This window comes from Entelurus aequoreus, linkage group LG12 (assembly GCF_033978785.1).
Source record: "Entelurus aequoreus isolate RoL-2023_Sb linkage group LG12, RoL_Eaeq_v1.1, whole genome shotgun sequence".
Classification (NCBI taxonomy): domain Eukaryota; kingdom Metazoa; phylum Chordata; class Actinopteri; order Syngnathiformes; family Syngnathidae; genus Entelurus; species Entelurus aequoreus.
In genome coordinates, this window is record NC_084742.1 from 23,291,040 (window position 1) to 23,312,148 (window position 21,109).

The 21,109-nt window shown below is 41.5% G+C and overlaps 1 protein-coding gene across 1 annotated transcript; it reads right to left on the reverse strand.

Moving 5' to 3' along the window:
• Positions 1–4,243: 4,243 nt before the first annotated feature.
• On the reverse strand, positions 4,244–20,998 carry man2b2 (mannosidase, alpha, class 2B, member 2). The gene is made up of 22 exons (XM_062065253.1): positions 20,807–20,998; positions 19,210–19,356; positions 19,018–19,123; positions 16,856–17,028; positions 16,682–16,791; positions 16,436–16,613; positions 16,104–16,302; positions 15,019–15,209; positions 14,795–14,957; positions 14,580–14,716; positions 12,290–12,567; positions 12,029–12,220; positions 11,722–11,965; positions 11,543–11,653; positions 11,279–11,483; positions 10,734–10,880; positions 10,552–10,664; positions 10,365–10,482; positions 5,538–8,058; positions 4,814–4,885; positions 4,674–4,745; positions 4,244–4,398 (listed from the first exon to the last, which is right to left on the reverse strand). The coding sequence occupies exons 1-19, from the start codon at positions 20,939–20,941 to the stop codon at positions 7,949–7,951; spliced, it is 3,057 nt and encodes a 1,018-aa protein (XP_061921237.1). The 5' UTR covers positions 20,942–20,998; the 3' UTR covers positions 4,244–4,398; positions 4,674–4,745; positions 4,814–4,885; positions 5,538–7,948.
• Positions 20,999–21,109: the final 111 nt, after the last annotated feature.

Here is a 21,109-nt window from a genome sequence, read left to right on the forward strand (position 1 = left end):
GGCTGCTTCTTCACACCTGTTTCACTGAATACGTGAACAAAGTGTCTTTTTTTTGTCTCCTTACAGGCTCTGCTATCTCTTCTTCACTGGGAGAGGCCGGCAAGAGGTGCTCCTCACTGCTGAAAACAAATAAAAAAGTCACATCCCTGCTTCCCTCAGGCCCCGTTTACACTAAGCCGGATAAGGTTATCCAGGGTAAATCCCACCTAACCTTATCCTTGTCCACACACAAGAATGTCACCGTTTAAGACCCCCTCCGTCCGCCGGTGCGATGCGACCTAGTACGCATGCGTGTAAAATGGCACGTCATAGTCACAGCCAGTGTTGCTTTGTGTGCAAGTTCTTAAATGTAACTTATCTGAACAATATCCAGTGTTGTGGTATTTAAATTAACTGGAATCCAGTGTATCTATTGTAGTGAATCACACCTGAGCCATCATAAATTAATCACATTTTTATTGGACATGTAAACAATGTGATAAAGAACATTTTACATCAATCAAACTAGAGGTCTACATATCTGGTCAGGACACTCATTCTTTTGCCTTCACCTTAATTGTCCATTCCTTTTTGGTGACTTTATATACTCTGGACCTGGACGTTGAGTCCGCGACATACATGGCGGACAATAACTGATAGTCTGCTTTGACAGTCCAAAAGCATTTGCCGTTTTCCGTAGTTGTCCCTCGACGGCCAGGTAATACAAAGCCCACGCTACCTTTTTTATGACATCCACGGGAGCTCACATTCTCGTTGTCTCTCCTTCGACAAATGGACAAAGTTTTTCGCTAAGTAGAATCACAGCTGACATTGGAAAGTTGTCTTGCCGTCTGAGAAGTGTTGTACCCGAAATAGCTGCAATCGCGTTCTCTTAAGGTATTCATGTGTGATTTCCACAAGTGTCTGTACATGTAGAAGAAGAAACACAGGCATGTCTGGATGACTCGCCTTCATATTTCCAGTGGTTAGCTACGAGTTACGAAACCGCTTTATAATGAAGCTGTCTGTGGCGCGTTCTTTCTTAAGTCACTTCCTGTGTGGGGCGCGGTCTTTCTGACGTCACTTCCTCTCCGAACTCCGTTTGTAAACGATCAATGAGTCCATACAAAGCTAAGTGCTGGAGGTTCAAGAAATACACGGCGCACTTACCCGTGTAAAAAAATTGTCCGAGGAGGGGGACCTTAAACGCTGGTTTGGTGTGGCTGAAACGGGGCTTAAGCTAAATAATTATTAGTTTAAGGCAGTGGTTCTCAAATGGGGGTACGCGTACCCCTGGGGGTACTTGAAGGTATGCCAAGGGGTACGTGAGATTTTTTTTAAATGTCTGTCAAAAAGAACTGTGAAAAAAAATGCAACAATGCAATATTCAGTGTTGATAGCTAGATTTTTTGTGGACATGTTCCATAAATATTGATGTTAAAGATTTCTTTTTTTGTGAAGAAATGTTTAGAATTAAGTTCATGAATCCAAATGGATCTCTATTACAATCCCCAAAGAGGGCACTTTAAGTTGATGATTACTTCTATGTGTAGAAAACTTTATTTATAATTGAATCACTTGTTTATTTTTGAACAACTTTTTAGTTATTTTGATATCTTTTTTTCCAAATAGTTCAAGAAAGACCACAACAAAGGAGCAATATTTTGCACTGTTATACAATTTAATAAATCAGAAACTGATGACATAGTGCTGTATTTTACTTCTTTATCTCTTTTTTTCAACCAAAAAGGCTTTGCTCTGATTAGGGGGTACTTAAATTAAAAAAAATGTTCACAGGGGGTACATCACTGAAAAAAGGTTGAGAACCACTGGCTTAAGGGGTTAAACGACTTAGTGAAGACATGGCCTCAATCAGGTTCTGTCAGCCCGTGTGCATGTTTGAATTTGGTGTAGGGGCGTGTCCACAGTAATGAGGGTGTGTCACTATCCAATATTGGCGTGTCTCAATTGGATGTTTTTTATCAGGGGTGTCAAACTCATTTTAGATCGGGGGCAACATGGAGAAAAATCTACTCCCAAGTGGGCTGGACTGGTAAAATCACGACACGATAACTTAGAAATAAAGACAACTTCAGATTGTTTTCTTTGTTTAAAAATAGGACAAACACATTCTGAAAATGTACAAATCATAATGTTATTTTTTTTTACACCTACATGTTGCAGTTAATAGTATTCTATCTTTATTTGTTGTTATTTATACTTTCTGAATATATTATGTGATAATGTTCATCAGTCAACTCGTTGGTGTTCATTCTCAATCCATCAAGATTAAAAACATATCAAAATCAAATTACAGGATGTTATTCATGTAGTTTGCTCATTTTCCCCAACTGGTGCACTAACATTATTATTTTTTTTTACATATGTAGCATCATCTACAAAGATACAAATAATTGCTATTGCGACATCTAGTGGACACAACTAGAACAGTTTCTTTCATTCAAAAATTTTGGCTGATTTTTATACTTAGCAAACTCATCCCGCGGGCCGGATAAAACCTGTTCGGGGGCCTGATCCGGCGCACAGGCCAAACGTTTGACACCCCTGCTTTCTATAAAGCCATGGGCATGTCTGCAATTGTTGAGGGTGTGCCAAAATTACGTGAGGGCGTGGCAAAATTGGATATGAGCGTGTCAGAGGTGTGCAGTGATGTGTTGCGTTCACCTGTCGACGTGTTTGTGCGTTTTGGCGTGGGTTGGATGAGCAGCTGGTGGACCCTCAGGCCCGCCAGGCAGCGGGGAAGCTGCTTGACTGGCCAGGCTGAGGGAGCTGCTGCTGGCTGAATCAGCGATGCTGCTTGAGCTGCCACTGGAGGACGCTCTGGACACGGCGAAGCCCGGGGACCGCCAACCCTGAAGGACAGCGCTAATGTTGTGTGGCACTGACATCATTCACTACTTTTAAATCTGTGTTTTTTCAGAGCTAAATATAGAGGATTAAAAGGATGCGTACTACTCACTACCTTCTCACTACCGGTATAGCTCGGTTGGTAGAGCGGCCGTGCCAGCAACTTGAGGGTTGCAGGTTCGATCCCCGCTTCCGCCATCCTAGTCACTGCCGTTGTGTCCTTGGGCAAGACACTTTACCCACCTGCTCCCAGTGCCACCCACACTGGTTTGAATGTAACTTAGATATTGGGTTTCACTATGTAAAGCGCTTTGAGTCACTTGAGAAAAAGCGCTATATAAATGTAATTCACTTCACTTCACTTTAGTACCTCAACTTGCGTGCTTAATTGGTTTTGTGACGCAGCTCTTAAATCAAAACACTTGTACCTCAAAATCCACGTCTCCATTGAAATGAATTTGAATGTTTGCCCCCCAAAAGAGCACCATTTTAACATGTAACATGCCTTTTAAAAAGAAAAACAGACATTTAGATAATAAGTATTGTATAAAAACAAGGGCTGTCAATGTTAAAAGTATAGTTGAGTTGAGTTGAGTTTGAGTTTATTTCGAACATGCAAGCATACAACATGATACATCACAATTTCCAGTTTCTTTTCAACATGTTCGAAAAGTTGGCACAGAATGCTGCTGCTAAACTTTAGACAAAGACAAGAAAGTTTTATCATGGGGCGGTATAGCTCGGTTGGTAGAGCGGCCGTGTCAGCAACTTGAAGGTTCCAGGTTCGATCCCCGCTTCCGCCATCCTAGTCACTGCCATTGTGTCCTTGGGCAAGACACTTTACCCACCTGCTCCCAGTGCCACCCACACTGGTTTAAATGTAACTTAGATATTGGGTTTCAAAAGAAAAGGGGTAGGATTAAATAAGCTCTGCTTCTTCCTACTCATTTTCGAACATGTTGAAAAGAGAAACTGGAAATTGTGATGTATCAAGTTGTATGCTTGCATGTTCGAAATAAACTCAAACTATGTAAAGCGCTTTGAGTCACTAGAGAAAAGCACTATATAAATATAATTCACTTCACTATCATATCACGCCTGTACTGGCTTCCTGTGCACTTAAGATATGACTTTAAGGTTTTACTACTTACGTATAAAATACTACACGGTCTAGGTGCATCCTATCTTGCTGATTGTATTGTGTCATATGTCCCGGCAAGAAATCTGCGTTCAAAGAACTCCGGTTTATTAGTGATTCCCAGAGCCCAAAAAAAGTCTGCAAACTTTAGAGCGTTTTCTATTCGGGCTACAGTACTCTGGAATGCCCTACCGGTAACTGTTAGAGATGCTACCTCAAAAGAAGCTTTTATGTCCCATCTTAAAACAAATTTTGCCTTTAATTAGACCCCTTTTTAGACCAGTTGATCTGCCGCCTCTCTTTGCTGCTCTGCCCCCTTCTCCTGCGTGGAGAGGTTATCAGGCGACCATGGATCAGCCTCCACGGATGAGGCACTAGCTGTTTCAAGTCGGGACCCAAGGTGGACCACTCCTCTGTGCATCAGTTGGAAAAACAAAAGGTATGCCAATCTTTAGCCATAAGGCATTGCTAGCGCATAAGACCAGACGTTTTGGCCGCATTGTACAGGATTCACTGTAACATTTGCTAATGGCGGTGATGCTTGTACCTGACATTTTTGCTTACAATCTAAAGCGTAACAATGAGCTGAGAGACAGCTCATATCTCAAAACACTCTAAGTTGAGTATACTGCATCTGCATTCACATGATCACAATACAGTTCTCTTTAAATGAAAATATTCGACTGACCAGATCTTCATTGACAACAGTCAGCAGCAGCTCCTCCTTCCCTCTCAGCCAAGGCTGGAAGTACTTAAACCCCTAAACAGGCAATAACACGTCAAGCTTGACCATTTTCTATATTTGAGGCATATTTGCTGAGGTCACACCTGCAATGAGCCCAGCAAAGCCAGATCAGACAAAAAGTGCTGCAGCTTCCTCCTCTGTTCCCTCTCTCGTTTCTGCAAACACACATTAAAAAGCAAATAAATACAAATAAAAGCTACTGTGCAGCTCGTATCCTAGCAACAGGAGCAACGCCTAGCTACTTACAGCGTCCCCGTACGGTAATACACACATTTGATGCTGCGCGTTAGTAACACGAGCATGCTTCAAATGTTGAATTAGAACACCATTTTAGGAGACAATCGTTACAATTCAACACAGTAAAAAACGACTTACGCTGACGCTGATCATAGTGAGGAAATAACGACCTTCTGCAGCGCACTCATGGCCACATGTTGCCAAAAACACATAAAAAAACTGTAAATGCGTATTTTAATGCTTCATCGCTTCAGTTCAGCAGCTGTTTTGTCGTTGTTGTTGGGTGTTGTCCTCTATTGGCTTATCTAGGCTGTTTCTATTTGCGCACTTACACTTGAAGTGTGTGACAGTGAAGTGCTGTCCCAAATCCATCACCGTCCTTGTGTACTAACCGGAAATGACGATGGCAATAATTACCACTTTCTCTTCTTCTTGCTCTTTATGGTGCATGTATGTCACTCGATACTTTCCCGTACTTACACTTTAATATGTATACTAATATTACACTGCGTATAGTTATTCAAGGCGCGAATTTTCAAAGAAATTAAAACGCGTCCATGGCGTACTTACCGGAAATGCCGCAGGTGTTGTCCTGGGACCAGTACTTCCTACCACCAGGGGCGCTAATGAAACTGGTCGCGACCAGTGGCACAGCTGGGGTGAATGGGCTTACTATTCGACTATTCCCCTATTTTCTGGACATTTTGGCCGCTCTAGTAGCAGGATACATGTCAGAGATCATACTATATTGCCTCTACTGCACACTACATCACCATTACTGGGATTATGTGTTATTATTATTGAAGTTGCTATCTAACAGAGACCAGTGGTGCATACCGGCGTCTTCTTCGTCCCTTGCTTTCTTAGTCGCTCCCCTTCTTACGTGGATAATATGGCGACTAATGGGGGTTGTATTTTTATTTAAAAATGTAGACATAAATATAATTGAAATTTTTTCTAGTATTACAATTTGGATGGTAAGTATCCATCACGTAGTACACGCTCGTCATTTGGGGCGTGTTGAGCGCAACATCCGGGCACTGGCGGTGCACTGCATTTTGCCGTATTTCTCTGTACTCAAGCACTCAAAATCTTTTTTTTTTTTTAATTATTATTCAACAAAATTGAACATTTACAACAAATATAGCCCACATTTAAGGAACATTTACAATAAGATTGTCAAAACAGACATAGTAAAAAAAAATTTTTTTAAATACGGAAATAAAATATACATACACTATATTGCCAAAAGTATTTGGCCACCCATCCAAATAATCAGAATCAGGTGTCCCAATCACTTGGCCCGGCCACAGGTGTATAAAATCAAGCACTTGATATGTACATTACATATGCACTTACAACGTACACTATATTGCCAAAAGTATTTGGCCACCCGCCCTGATGATGAGAATCAGGTGTCCTAACCACTTGGCCCGGCCACAGGTGTATAAAATCAAGCACTTAGGCATGGAGACTGTTTCTACAAACATTTGTGAAAGAATGGGCCGCTCTCACGAGCTCAGTGATTTCCAGCGTGGAACTGTCATAGGATGCTACCTGTGCAACAAATCCAGTCGTGAAATTTCCTCGCTCCTAAATGTTCCAAAGTCAACTGTCGGCTTTATTATAAGAAAATGGAAGAGTTTGGAAACAACAGCAAGTCAGCCACCAAGTGTTCGGCCACGTAAACTGACAGAGAGGGGTCAGCGGATGCTGAAGCGCATAGTGCAAAGACTTTCTGCACAGTCAGTTGCTACAGAGCTCCAAACTTCGTTTGACCTTCCAATTAGCCCACGTATAGTACGCAGACAGCTTTTTGGAATGGGTTTCCATGGCCGAGCAGCTGTATCTAAGCCATACATCACCAAGTCCAATGCAAAGCGTCGGATGCAGTGGTGTAAAGCATGTCGCCACTGGACTCTAGAGCAGTGGAGACGCCTTTTTTGCAGTGATGAATCACGCATTTTCATCTGGCAACCTGATGGAGGAGTCTGGGTTTGGAGGTTGCCAGGAGAACGGTAGATTTCGGACTGCATTGTGCCGAGTGTGAAATTTGGTGGAGGAGGAATTATTGTGTGGGGTTTCAGGAGTTGGGCTTGGCCCCTTAGTTCCAGTGAAATGAACTTTGAATGCCCCAGGATACCAAAACATTTTGAACAATTCCATGCTCCCAACATTGTGGGAACAGTTTGGAGCGGGCCCCTTCCTCTTCCGACATGACTGTGCACTAGTGCACAAAGCAAGGTCCATAAAGACATGGATGACAGAGTCTGGTGTGGATAAACTTGACTGGCCGGCACAGAGTCCTGACCTGAACCCGATAGAACACCTTTGGGATGAATTAGAACAGAGACTGAGAGCCAGGCCTTCTCGACCAACATCAGTGTGTGACCTCACCAATGCGCTTTAGGAAGAATGGTCGAAAATTCCTATAGACACACTCTGCAACCTTGTGGACAGCCTTCCCAGAAGAGTTGAAGCTGTAATAGCTGCAAAAGGTGGACCGACATCATATTGAATCCTATGGGTTAGGAATGGGATGGCACTTCAAGTTCATATGTGAGTCAAGGCAGGTGGCCAAATACTTTTGGCAATATAGTGTATATCCATCCATCCATCCATCTTCTTCCACTTATCAAAAGTCGGGTCACGGGGGCAGCAGCCGAAGCAGAGGAGCCAGACATATGCTTCTCAATAAATTTGAATATTTTTGTAAAGATAATGTATTGCAACAGTTCCATCTTTAAAAAGAGAAACTATTTCATACATTGACTACACACAAAATGCAACCTTTCAAGATTGGACATTTCTTCACGTTAATATCCGTAGTTTACAGCGAATTAAAAAAATTAATTAGGATTATTTTTAATGAACTTTATTCCATAAGAAAGTGAATGCTAAACCATTAAATTAAAAAGGATCTAGATGTGCAAAAATGAGCCGAAGATTTTACTTCGATTCCAAAATAAATGGAGACGTCATCACAGACGACGACAGCTGGACTTGAAGTACACAAAGAAAGTTCTGATCTGTTTGGGCAAGATTGTCACTGAAAAAGGTTCCTCTATGACGCTGATGGAGCTCACGTTTTCTGGAATAAAGAAAACAGAAGCAACATGTCCGAATTATTGAGACAAGGAAAAAGCACACCTCATTCACAAACTGTACCGCAAAAAAAGAACAGGATAAATACACAAAGTTGGTTGTATGCAGGACACATATGTTGAAGTTTTATCACAAATGTTGAAATCCACTAATACAGAATCAAAAACTTTATCATTTTTGAGAGTACACTTTTTGAATTGAATTGAAAACATTCATACGCACAGTACACACATCACTGGAAAAACCTTCAACACGTCAATATGTGGAGTGTAATTAAGTCAACAATGTACCAATATGAGCCAGTTTCATAAACAGTACAATATGGTGTTTGTAAGGTATAGGGATGAACAAATAACCAAGATATTTGATATTATCCTTAAGTCATTATTTATTATACTAATTGATATGGCGACTTGTCCAGGGTGTACCCTGCCTTCCGCCCGATTGTAGCTGAGATAGGCTCCAGCGCCCCCCGTGACCCCGAAAGGAATAAGCGGTAGAAAATGGATGGATGGATGGATGGATATGGTAATAACTATCATCTGCAAGTGTAATGTACCTTTGTTAAAGTAGAATTGCACTTTTATTTTGGAATTTTGCCCAACATTGATAATCCTAATGTGACACAAGAACTCACGTAATGTCCTTTTCCATGTGTTCGAAATATTAAAAAAAACGGGACAAGCAGTAGAAAATGGGTGGATGGATGCTAGTATGAGGAGGCTAACAATGCAAGTAATGGGATTACCTGCATCCATTTTCTACCGCTTGTCGCTTCTGGGGTCGCGCGGGGTGCTGGAACCTATCTCAGCTGCATTCGGGCAGAAGGTAGCGGAAAGTAGCGAGTAGCCAGCTTCTAGCTACTAGCTAGCTTGAGCTTCTAATAATATTGGTTGCGAGCCGCCATAAAAAACGTTGCTAGAGCTGCTTCTGCTGTATTGCTTATGAGTTAGGAAAAGTTAGTGCTCGGTTTGTTCCCAGACCCTTCACCTTTAGTATAAGTTTGTGACAACAACCAAAGAAGTTGTTCAACTTTGAAAAACCACACACTACCAACTTGACATTATATGGCGCTCAACTTGGCTCTCAACAAATGGAATGTATCATAAGACCTACAACATCACTAGCAAGCATTTTCTATTAGAGGAGTGAGGATTATTCTGAATTTACCAGCTCATGGAGAGCATAAGTGCTGAAAGATACAAACATCCCATCAGTCGGCATCTCAGTGAGAGCGGACATTGTCAGTCACTGTTTTATGTTCTTATTTGAAATGTTTTCACAAAGCACATAGGAGCAGTAGAGATTGTTGCTTACTTGGCATACGTGTGAAAACAAAGAAATAATTTCATTCTACAAATTGTGCACATGACAATAAGGTCTTTGAATCTTAAACCTATGGGCAGTTTCAACCATTCCTCTTTGCAGCATCTCTCAAGCTCCAACAGGTTGGATGTGAAGTGTTAGTTTTCATCCAGGATGTCTCTGTACATTGCTGCATCCATCTTTACCTCTATCCTGACTAGTCTTGGAGTCTTGCTGTTGAAAAACGAGAAAACCCCACAGCATGATGCTGCCACCACCATGCTTCCCTGGAAGGATGGTATTGGCCTGGTAATGAGCGGTACCTGGTTTCCTCCAAACATAACGCCTGGCATTCACGCCAAAGAGTTCAATCTTTTTTTCATCAGTCAAGTATTGAGCAAAGGTTGTGAATACTTATGTACATGTGATTTTTTTAGTTTTTCATTTGTAAATAAAAAAAACAACTTTTCACATTGTCATTATGTATTGTGTGTAGAATTTTGAGGACAAAAATGAATTTATTCCAAGTGCAGCTCTGTACATACTTTCCAGATGCACTGTACATTAAGAGTGTTTTTTTTTTTTACCAAAATTGGGACTTTTGTCGAGGCTGGAACCAATTATTCTTATGGGCAACTATGCTTCACTGTATGAAATAACCATGTTCAAGAAGAAATTAAGTTGGTAAATTGAGGTTCCACTGTAACATGTATATAACACGTTGTTGGAGGTTTTTTTTTAGAGGGCTTTATAGGCGAAAAAGATCTTATCCTATTAACCTTCATTGTTAGCTGCCTCTTGGTAGCAGTTTTATCATATTTAGCACACACATAAAAGGAGAAGACATGTGTTCTTGTCTTATATATAAATTGTGGATGATGGGCAAAATTCTAAAAAAAGGGCAGTTCCCCTTTAAGCATGTTCCAATAACGTGAACAAAACAATTAGCATTAGCATCATTCAGTGTCCAAACAAACGCAATCTTACTTATGGGCATTTCTTCTGCAGTTCTCCATGTCCATCTCTGCATGCTGGCCACATCCCAGGTTCCTGTCAGAGAACGCTCCTCCACGGCAGACACTTCTCCCACAGCCTGCAGCACATCCTGAGCACATGTGTGAAGAAGCTAAGTGTTGCTACATTTGTTGTTGTTTGTCAATATAATCTTCCCCACCTTCAAGTTTATGGTGACCGGCTTTGAGAGGTCATGGTCTTCGCCCTCCTCAAAGATGTGCATGATCCTCAACAGGACGCGATCATAGTCCGGCTCGGCTTGACGATGGTGGCCTGAATGGAATGACACTCGGTAACTGGCGCAAAACACTCAGCTGCTAAACGTGTCTCCCCGCGTCAAACCTGAGCGAATGCGGGCAAGGTGGACATCATGGCGGGAGCTGTAGTTCCAGCCGGGGATGCTGAGGCTGAGCAGGTGGAGGTTGGGGGGTAGCATCAGCGCACGTGGAGGAGGACTTCCTCTGGGCTTTGTCTCAGCCCAGCCTTTCCCTAAAAAGCACAGAACAGCACAAAGGTAAATGTTTACAATAAGAAAACTTGATAAGGTGGTCCACATAGACTCTATATCTCATTAACGGCGTGGCTTGGGTGGTAGAGCGGCCGTGCCAGCAACCTGAGGGTTCCAGGTTCGATCCCCAGCTTCCGCCATCCTAGTCACGTCCGTTGTGTCCTAGAGCAAGACACTTCATCCTTGCTCCTGATAGGTCGTGGTTAGTTAGGGCCTTGCATGGCAGTTCTCGCCATTAGTGTGTGAATGGGGGAATGTGGAAATAGTGTCAAAGCGCTTTGAGTATCTTGAAGGTCCAAAAGCGCTGTACAAGTATAACCCATTTACCATTAATAATTTATTCATTCTATTTTTTGGATGCACGTGATCTAGCTTTTACCGTCCTCCTCCCCCGGCCTGTCGATGGGCATGACAACAGGCGTGTGCTGCAGCTCTATCGCCGCCCGCTGATAGAGCTGGGAGGTCGCACCCTTGGCACCCAGCATCATCCACAGCGTAGGTCGGACCACTGAGCTGTCGTTGAGAGTCAGGTTGTAGCCAAGGTTCCAGGGCAGGTTGTTCCAGAGACGTCTATGAAGCATGACCTGGGAGGCAGAGCACACAGTGAGGTCACGTATGCTTTGAGTCTTTTGAGAATGCGTACCTCCAGTTGTCCGCTGGCTTGGCTGGACACGCCGTGTGCTCGCTCGCTGACCAGCACCAACCGACTGAGCTCGTCCTCCATGTAGGACGCACGCACCATGGGGAAAACGTTCTGGAAAAGAAGAAGAGTCCCATTATCCATTTGGCTGGTAGCGCCTAGAGGAAACCAAGAAAGCCTACTCTAGCTAAAGTGTTGTTGGTGAACTCGCTGTGTGTTCTCTTCATCATCTGGTAGCCATTGTTGTCTGTGTAGAGCGTCCGCTCGCTCCTTAGCGACGAGCTGGTCCTGAAAACCACCTCAGTGTTGACAGGGAGGGGGCCCAGTGAGTAAGTCTGCTCCAGCCTCTGACACCCGACGTTGGTCCCAAAGCATCGTGGGACCCGGGTGACCACAGAGAAGGCGTAGTCATCGTCGCTTTCATTTCTGGATCACGATACACGGTTGTGAGCGGACAAGCAGCCATGAGACAAAGACGTGGCGACGCACCTGTAGAAGTATTGCCTGATCTCAGACAGGACAACGCCGGGGACGATCGCCATTCGCACAGCCTCGTACGCTCGCACTGCTGAACCGTTGGCACTGAAGATGTAGTTGTCTGAGACGGGCCCCGCTCGGACGTCGCCGTTGGACTGGTACTCCCAAAAATCCTGCGTCATCTCCACATTTCTTTTGTCCTGCCTGGCAAAGACAGGACTGGGTTTTGTACTGCCAAAAGTGCTTAAAGGGAAGATAGTGGACGACACCTACAAGTGTGTGATGCTGTGCAGTAAATTAGTGTCCTGGTCAAACATGAGCTTGTAACGTTCACTCAGAACCGGAAGGAGCCTCCTGCCCGTTTTCTTCCAATCCCGAACGCTTCGTCTCTCGAACGAAACCGACTTGGCTTCGAAAGTTTCACCACACTTGGAACTCCTGAGGCATGGCTTCTCTGAGAACTTGATGGAGTATTTCCTGTGCTGAAGACCACCCAGGTCCACCACGATGAAGAGGTCGTAGGTCATGTTCGACAAGGTGGACTTCTGGATCTGTGAGTTAAAAAACATTTTTACATTACCATTTTAGAGATTAGAATAGCATATGAAGCAACAGTTTATGTACTTGTCATCGGTATGGTGCAGAGGCATACATACATCAATGCATCCATTAGAGGTATTTAAATTTAACTTTGAAAAACATAACATTCTTCTTTTCCATTACAGAGGTATTTAAGTTTAATTTTGAAAAACAAAACATTCTTCTTTTTTCATATTGAAAAGCAATAATTAGATATAAAAAAGTTACATTTTCATTTTATATTTCATATTACAAAATTAAAAATCTGCAGTCAACAAAAACAAAGAATATGACCAAAAACAGTATTTTTTTAATATTTTGAAGTTGCTACCTAAAGACAAGACTGAGGACTGGCTTGTAGAAAAAAACAAAAAAAGCAACATGGTGTTTTGCGTTTATACAAAAAAAACATCCACCATCTGTCTTTATGATGCACGCCAGTCCACGTCATAATATAAAAAACATATTTTTGGACACATTTATCATTTCTGTCGACTCACGATCTTCATTTTTAGACCGTTTAATCGTTTTTATATCGAGTTATTGCTCTTCGACATTAAAAAAGAACACTTTTTGTTTTCAATTTAATTTTTTGTATTTCAAAATGAAATACAAATAAACCAATTATTTTTTGTTTTTTAATTCCCATTCATGAAAATAAAATTCAATAGTACCAAAACCCAAAGCGACACTATAGAGCAGCAAGTATAGCTGTAAACAGCATATAGACATTGCCAACTTTTAGCAGCTGTTAACACGGACTATAAAAACAGAAACAAACAAATAATTACACCAAAAATAAAGGTAATGTAATAACTGCTAAATCTCTGTGAGAGACAGGAAGTGTGTCACACCATCTACCTTGCAAACAAATACAGAGCAGACCCACCCTTCATGAGTCATAGCTAATAATAGTGCCAAGAAGAAGCCGGAGCTTGAAAACCCTCTTCCATCATTAAAGTCAAGTAATACTTGGGCTGTATTCAATCAGCGCACTACCACACTTACCCTTGAGAAGTAGCAAAGTAATCATTACCCAAATGTTTTAGTAAACACACCAGCGATGGAGCTTAACCCTGAATTAATGCCATCTTGGCTACATATCGGAATGGGAGGGACTAACTTACGTCGGCACAATTCACAATTAAATAGGCCGCTGGTTATTGGCCTTCTAATTAAAGCGGTTTACACGGAAACTAAGCAGCTTTATGTTTTTGCATTTTGTTACCTTACCATACCCAAAAGGAACCAAAACGTCACTTTAAAACAGGGCTGACACAATTAGTCGGCATAATCGACAATGTCAATTAATAAAATGAATCAACAAAGATTAGTTTTTGGCGACTCGTTGCTTAACAATATTTTAATTGATATTCATGATCATGTTTACACTTTAACAGTTGCAGCCAAACAACCATAACAGTACTGGATCAAAATACTTTTACACTGAATGTCATGTTTACAGGACATCCTGCACTTTAAGTCTGTTATTTCTTCAAAGTTCATATTGTACATTATTATCACATTACTTCATAAAACTACAATACATTTTTTGGACTACTTTGTATCTAAAAAGTAGTTTTTCTTTTTAAAAGGCATGTTACATGTTAACATTGTGATATTTTGGGGGGCCAAGCACATAAAAAAAGGAATTCTATTAAATTTCAATTGATTACTTTAATTTGAGTTACATGTGTTTTGAGTTAAGAGCTCAGTCACAGAACCAATTAGGTTTGTAAGTTGAGGTACTACAGAATTGTTTGTTTTTTTAAGTGTTATAATCGAGTCACTGACTTAATGCCGAACTAAAATGTGTACAGCAGATCATAAGCAATAACCGTTTGACTCGTCGACTAATCGAAAAAATAATCGCTGAAGATTCAACTATTAAAAAAATCATTTGTTTCAGCATTACTTTAAAACCGAGGTACGCACCAAACTGTGGCGATGGCGTACCGATACACTTCTAATACAAAGTGTTTACCTGCGCAGGCACCGCTTGTCCGGCATCATCATAGACTCTCGCAAACGGGAAGGTTACGGTGACGTTGACCACGGTGGTGACGTTCCACGCTAACGGGTTATAAACGATAACATGCTGCTCCAATGTCTGGTGAGCACCTGCAAAGAGAAGACTATTTGCATCATACTGGTACTCTTGCTGTGCGGTTGAAACATCAGATGATAAAGCAACAAAACCTTTTCCATGGTAGTTGCTGCCCTTTGAGTCGAGGTTGTGCGGCAGCAAGATGATTGCAGCCAGAAGCTCGTCCACGCCCATCATGGCCTGTGTGAGATGCTGCATGTACATCTCTGACACTCGAGGAGACTCTGTGCCGGTGATCCCATCGTGGTGCTGTACCTACAAAGAAATACTTAGATGCTATTTCAAGGTCAAATAGATCCTGTTTGCGCCATGTTACCTCAGAGACGGCCCAGCGAAGAGCCCTGAGTTTGGTGAGCGCCCAGTCTTTAGCCACGGGTCCGTCTGGGTAGTCGAGGCAATAGCGTGTGAAGAGAGTCTCTGCTGCATGAAGCTGGGAGCTGGCTCGTCTTGCCACACCTTTTAGGACGTTCCTTGAAGCATAAAACCCTGTCCACGCCTGCTGGGATGCTAACAAATACGACACAGGGGAGAACATTTTTACAGTTTTTGTTACAGTGGATATATATTTTGTGATATATATATATATATATATATATACTATGATCTACCATAAATTCTGAACTACAAGGCGCTACTTTTTTTCTTCACTTTGAACCCCGCGGCTTATAAGACAGAGCGGCTAATTTATGGATTTTTCTTTGCTGGCGGCCATAATAAAGATAATGTTATTTTTAAAAAACCACAAGCAAAAACACTTGAGAGGGTGTTTTGTTGTTTGTGCTATGGCCCCGAAAGGGACAAGCAGTAGAAAATGGATTGATGGTTGGTTGGTCCCGGCGCTCGGAGCACACCTGATTGCTATCACCAGTGGACTCAACTGATTGCTCACACCTGGTGTTGCTGATTCTTTCTCTGATGTCTCTCCCTACACATCAGACCACGCAGACAATCTCCTGACTACTCTCCATGCCTTGACTTATTCATTTATTATGATTATCTTTTTATTATTTTGCTGTATGTCTTAACTACAATGACATTTAAGCTCTTTGTACATGTGCAATTTTTCTCCCCGGTGCCTAACAATCCAAACAAAACAATTAAAAAGGTGCATTTTGCTGGTTAAATCCAGGTTTATACGACCATGCTTTTATTATGAGGCTTACCTTGCAGTTTGCACTGGCCAGGAAGTCATTATGTACATGTTTTAATGCTGTGAAACTAGACAGCAGTTATGTCGCTGCTTAGCTATAATGAGAACGTTAACAATACTACAACATATGTCGACATAAACTGACCCATTTGGGTCTCAAAGTTTATGTCTACAAAAGTGGCTGACCACGTATGGTCATTTTTACAAACTGACTTAAGCGGGTTCGGTTGTATTTAATGTAGGCTAACTACCTGAAGAATAAGGCAGGAAGTCTTGGCTGCCACGGACCTTCCAGATGAGATCGGATTGGTGGATGGCTTGGAAATATTCGCCAAGTGTCGCATACTGGACTGTTACTCCAAACTCTTTACTCTTCTTGTTGATGTAGTTCATTAGAGGGTCCATGTTGCTGAACTGCACTGAGGAGTTGTAGAACTGTTTGTCACAGCCCTGACACACACACACACACACACACACACACACACACACACACACACACACACACACACACACACACACATACACACACACGCACATTTATTAGTATGTATTTAATGAATGTGACAATGAATGAACGTCTCACCCATGGCCACAGAACATGTCTGGTTCTAAACCAAGCGGCCCGCTGCTTGATGTTCTCCACCATGGTCCTGGCATAAGCATCTACTGTTGCCTTGGTAACGGGCAAACTCATGTTGGGGTACACTCCGCTTTTAGGAGGGTCTGGGAACAATGCTACTCCGTTCCAGTAAAAGCCAGAGCTGAGGTATACGCACAAACATTATGCCTTTCGTCGGTTTAAAGTGTTTGTTGTATTACTAGAGATTACCTGTTAGAGAACGGCAGGTGAGCCGGGGTGCAGTAGCTGAACTGGTCCATAGTGTGAGTGAAGATCTGCTCTTTCAAGGAGGCGGAACCTCTCCACACAAACTGTAATTTCTGTCGCAAGAGAACAAAAGGTTTATATGCAAAGATGCAACTCTGCATGCCACTGCGTGACGACCTTGTTTCGCTGCATGTCGTCTTTCTGGTCGTAGTCAATGCGGGAGATGAGGTGAGCGTTGAACCCCGCCAGGGCGAAGAGCACCGGCGTAGTGGCAGAGGCTCCAAACGGATCGACATGCCAAGAGAACCGTGGACGAACGCCAAACGTCTCGTAGAGAAAGCCATGGCCCTCTGAAGTCACACAAACAATCTTGAAGTGGATACGACTGACATATCAAACACTGATCGTAACGACAGGGTGGTATTTACTTGATCATAAAACTAGAGGTGTCCCGATACAACTTTTTCACTTTTGATACCGATATTGGAGCCTTGAATATTGTCCGATTCCAATTCTGATTTAATACGATATCAGCAGGAATCATGCATACTTTATCATTTTATAATGTGGAATGTTGGAAAAGGTTTGAGCGAGTGAAACTAGTCAAACAGAGAACAATTGTAGGTACGGTATGAAAAACTTTGAGCTATTTATTATTAATATCTGGAATGTTAATGTTTTAAGTTGAAATGGCGTGGTAATAGGTTTTTTTTGACGACACCTAGTGGCCACAATGATTCATTAAAAAAAGGACACAGTTGTTACTTACACTTCTGCCTTGGATACAAATCTGTAAATAAATTGCAACTCTAATAATTGTATATTTGTTTATATTGACAACTGTGGTGTTTTAGACCGCAATATTGTTCAATTAAGGACACTTATTGTTACTATTATTTTTTTAAGATAACTCTGCTGTAGTAGCAGCTGATTGCAGGAGCTCTGGCCTTTGTGTGTCCTCATTGGTCTTCCTTGATGTTTCCCGCTTGTTTTCATGTGTTTTTGACTTTTGGTTCGACCCCTTTTGGGATTGTGCAACGAGGGGAGGCACTTTTGTGACTTCTGCGCTGTTTTTGATGTGTTTTGTGAACTTTTGAATGGGGAGCCTTTTGGCCATGGATTGGTTGTTCGCACCGAAGACCAGCGGCTGGTTCTTTCCCACACCAGAGTCTGCGTAGAAAGACCGCAGGTTCCAGTTGCGATGTGGAGGAAAAGACGAGGCTGTGGAAATGGCGTTAAGCGTCGGGAGAGAGGGCAGATGTTTAGGCTGTGTTTGCCATCGGTTGTCATGGAGATTGTTTGCTCTCTCTCGGATGGACGAGCTTCACGGAGTCCTGGCTGGATGAGCATGTATCGGATACTTCTCGCTCATCCTTGTGGATCAGACATTGGCCGGGGGCTGGTGGTCAGCCTAAAACAGAGATGGGTCTCTTGGTCGCTTTGTTAGGTCTGTTCCTGTCTCTGGCCGTGCTGACCTCCCCCCAGCAAACGATGGCTTGGAGCACCGCAGTCATGTGGTTGTTAAGATGGTGTTTTTTGTTGTTGTTGTTGTTTGTCTATGCATGCTGCAATTGAATGTGCACAATATGTATTATTTCTTGCTCATTTTTTGTTTTACTTTTGTTGCTGTATGCGGAAATGGCACCACTGAAGTGGCAGCTGGTTGCATCAGCTCTGTGCTTTTTAATTACTTTTATGTCATTTGTGTTCTTCAATGTTTCCCTCTTGTTTTTGTGTGTTTTTACCTTATTTTGGTGGACTTTTTAAATGGGCATTGCAACCACATAATTTCCCCATTGTGGGGTAAAGGAAGGTCTATCCTATCCTATCCTAATTACCTATGACTAGCTTGTGTGCTATTATGTGATTGGGTGTTGTGTAGCTGCTACCTCCTATTGCCTAAAATTACCTTGTGTGTTCATTGGAGGACATTTTAACTGGCTCTCCAGCTTTGCACAGGTAAACACGCTGCAAGACTGCCTGTATTGGAATGCTTATATCAGAGAGGTTAGATGCAAGCCAATAATCCAATACTAGTTTTTTTTTGCTGATATAAAACTGAAATCCCATTCGGATCGGGACACCCCTACATAAAACACAGGACAATGATTTCAGGCAAAACAAAACCCCAAATAACTTATTTATGAAAAATATGTCACAAATGGCCAGTAGGACTCACTTTGGACACCCTTAAAGTATTTGTCCTGTGTTTTATTCTGATTACAATCATGATTAGTCACAAAATCATTAAATGATCTTACATAATTTTTTAGGTAAAAAATATCAATAATACTTTCGCTGCACAGTATTTACTTGGTATTGGATCAATACCAAAATACCTGACAATTGAAGGATCTGATCATCTAAATCAGTGACAGCCTCATCATGCATCACTTGGCCCCCCAAGATGAACTCAAGTCGGCCTTCTTTCACAAGCTGCCGGACCTAAAAATTAAGACGAGTCACACCATGTTTGAACCTCCTTAATCAACACTTAAGGGTAGTAGAACATTGTTATGTATTAATAATACTTGTTTCTTGTGGGAGTCGGAGGCCACGTTATTCCACCACAGTCGAAAAAATTCCTGCTCCACAACGATAAACTTTCGATGTTTCCCCTTCGACAGCTCCTCTGTCACACTGGTGTACACATTGGCTGCATAGGCGTGCATGCTCTCCTGTGGTAAATAAACTTTAGTTTTCTGTCTGAATGGAAACTAAGACAGTGATCATCCTGGGGCATTTCTTCAACGTTTAATATTGGCAATGTCGCAATCGCGCCAGTTCATGCAAATTCAACTAATCTAATTCAACGTCTATTCACTTTGCTTGTTTCTTGTGTAGCCAAAGCAGGAACAACAACATGTAACAATGTAATAACGCTCTATTGCTCAGGTAAAGTAAGGCAATTAAGAACAGATTCCCCTTTGCAATACTGACCTAGCAAAAAGGCAGCTTTTGCATGACAGATATGTTAATGTGTAATTATAATCTAATCTATAACCAAATAAAAAATTTCACTATAGATCGCAATCATCCATCCATCCATTTTCTACCGCTTGTCCCGTTTGGGGTCGCGGGGGGTGAGATCGCAATCAACAGTTCACAAATGCACTAAACGTAAGGGGATATATATGTTGGAACATAAATGAATGTTTAAGATGGACATACGTACTTATCAGACTCATCTTTATTGGCCAAGTATGTTTAACACACAATTAATTTGACTCGGTAGTCTGTGGTCTCTTTGTTCAATGCAAGAAACAAAGAAAAACAACTACAAGAGAGCGCAGTGCCTTAACAAGCGTAAAATAAACATGGAGAATGTCTGCAACTCGTGGCCAGAAAGCAAACAGCAGATGATAAGGAAGCCTTTAGTGATGTTTCTTTCTGTAATTATAATTAACTATTACTATAATTTGTTATAATTGAGATTTTTTTTTTTTTAAGTAGAGTAATTTGTCTATGAGCATGTGCTTTTACTGCCATCTAGTGTTTACATTTAAGTAGGTGTGGAATACAACGAGTAAAACAGCAATATGTGTTTTCCATATTTTGTTGAAATCCTGTGCATTTAGAGAATATGGTTACAAGGAACATTTGAACTATTAATAATGAATGTATAAAAATCCTCAATTAATTCAATGTTGTTCGAAAAAATAAACTTCAAAACATCGCAACTTTTGTTGCAATGATCTGAAAAAAACTAAAAATTCAGGTATTTTAGGCTGCAACAATCACAAAAAAAGCTGAGGGAATTTCGGGGGTACAAGTTGAAAACATACTCCAGAAAGTTGCATTTGGTATATTTAAATTATGAAATATTTGTGTCACTGATTAATGCTGTATATATTGGTCCTGTAGGTTTCATATAAAGTAGCAGAGTAATTTACATAATATCTTCATCTGAAAAACTATTAATTGGTAAATATTATGCGATTATAAAAATTACCATTTATAGTACATAGCTGTGCCTTCAACATTAACAACTATGTTGTAACGTAAGATATTGAAATATCAACGTTGATCTGCTTTGCAAAATCAACACCAAATTAATCATTGACATATGAATTGTAATGTTTTTTTTAATGGTAAATAAAGGTTCAAATACCAGCTGGGCAGTATTACCTGGATGGTGTAGACCCACCCGACATCCATGTGACTGTGTGGGATTACAAATGCCTGAACTGGCTTGTTTTCGTCTGTCGAAGCATATGCGCAGCAAAGAAAGTAACATATTACGGATAAAAAACTCATTTTCATAAAACTAGCGCCGAACAAGCCTCAACTTCCTTGTTATTAATATGACGCGTCATGTGACTAAATATGGTCACTACGGAAAGCCGCAAAGAACAAATAAGACGTGTGTGTCCACTTTGTAACCCTTTCCCCGGAAAAACGTAATCAAACATAACACACATTTGCACATGG

Coding starts and splice junctions, on each gene's coding strand:
- man2b2 (XM_062065253.1), bottom strand. CDS start 20,941: ATGAAAATGAGTTTTTTATCCGTAATATGTTACTTTCTTTGCTGCGCA. Junction 16,792..16,855: donor ACGACATGCAGCGAAACAAG/GTCGTCACGCAG, acceptor CTCTTGCGACAG/AAATTACAGTTTGTGTGGAG. Junction 10,665..10,733: donor CCTTGCCCGCATTCGCTCAG/GTTTGACGCGGG, acceptor CATTCCATTCAG/GCCACCATCGTCAAGCCGAG.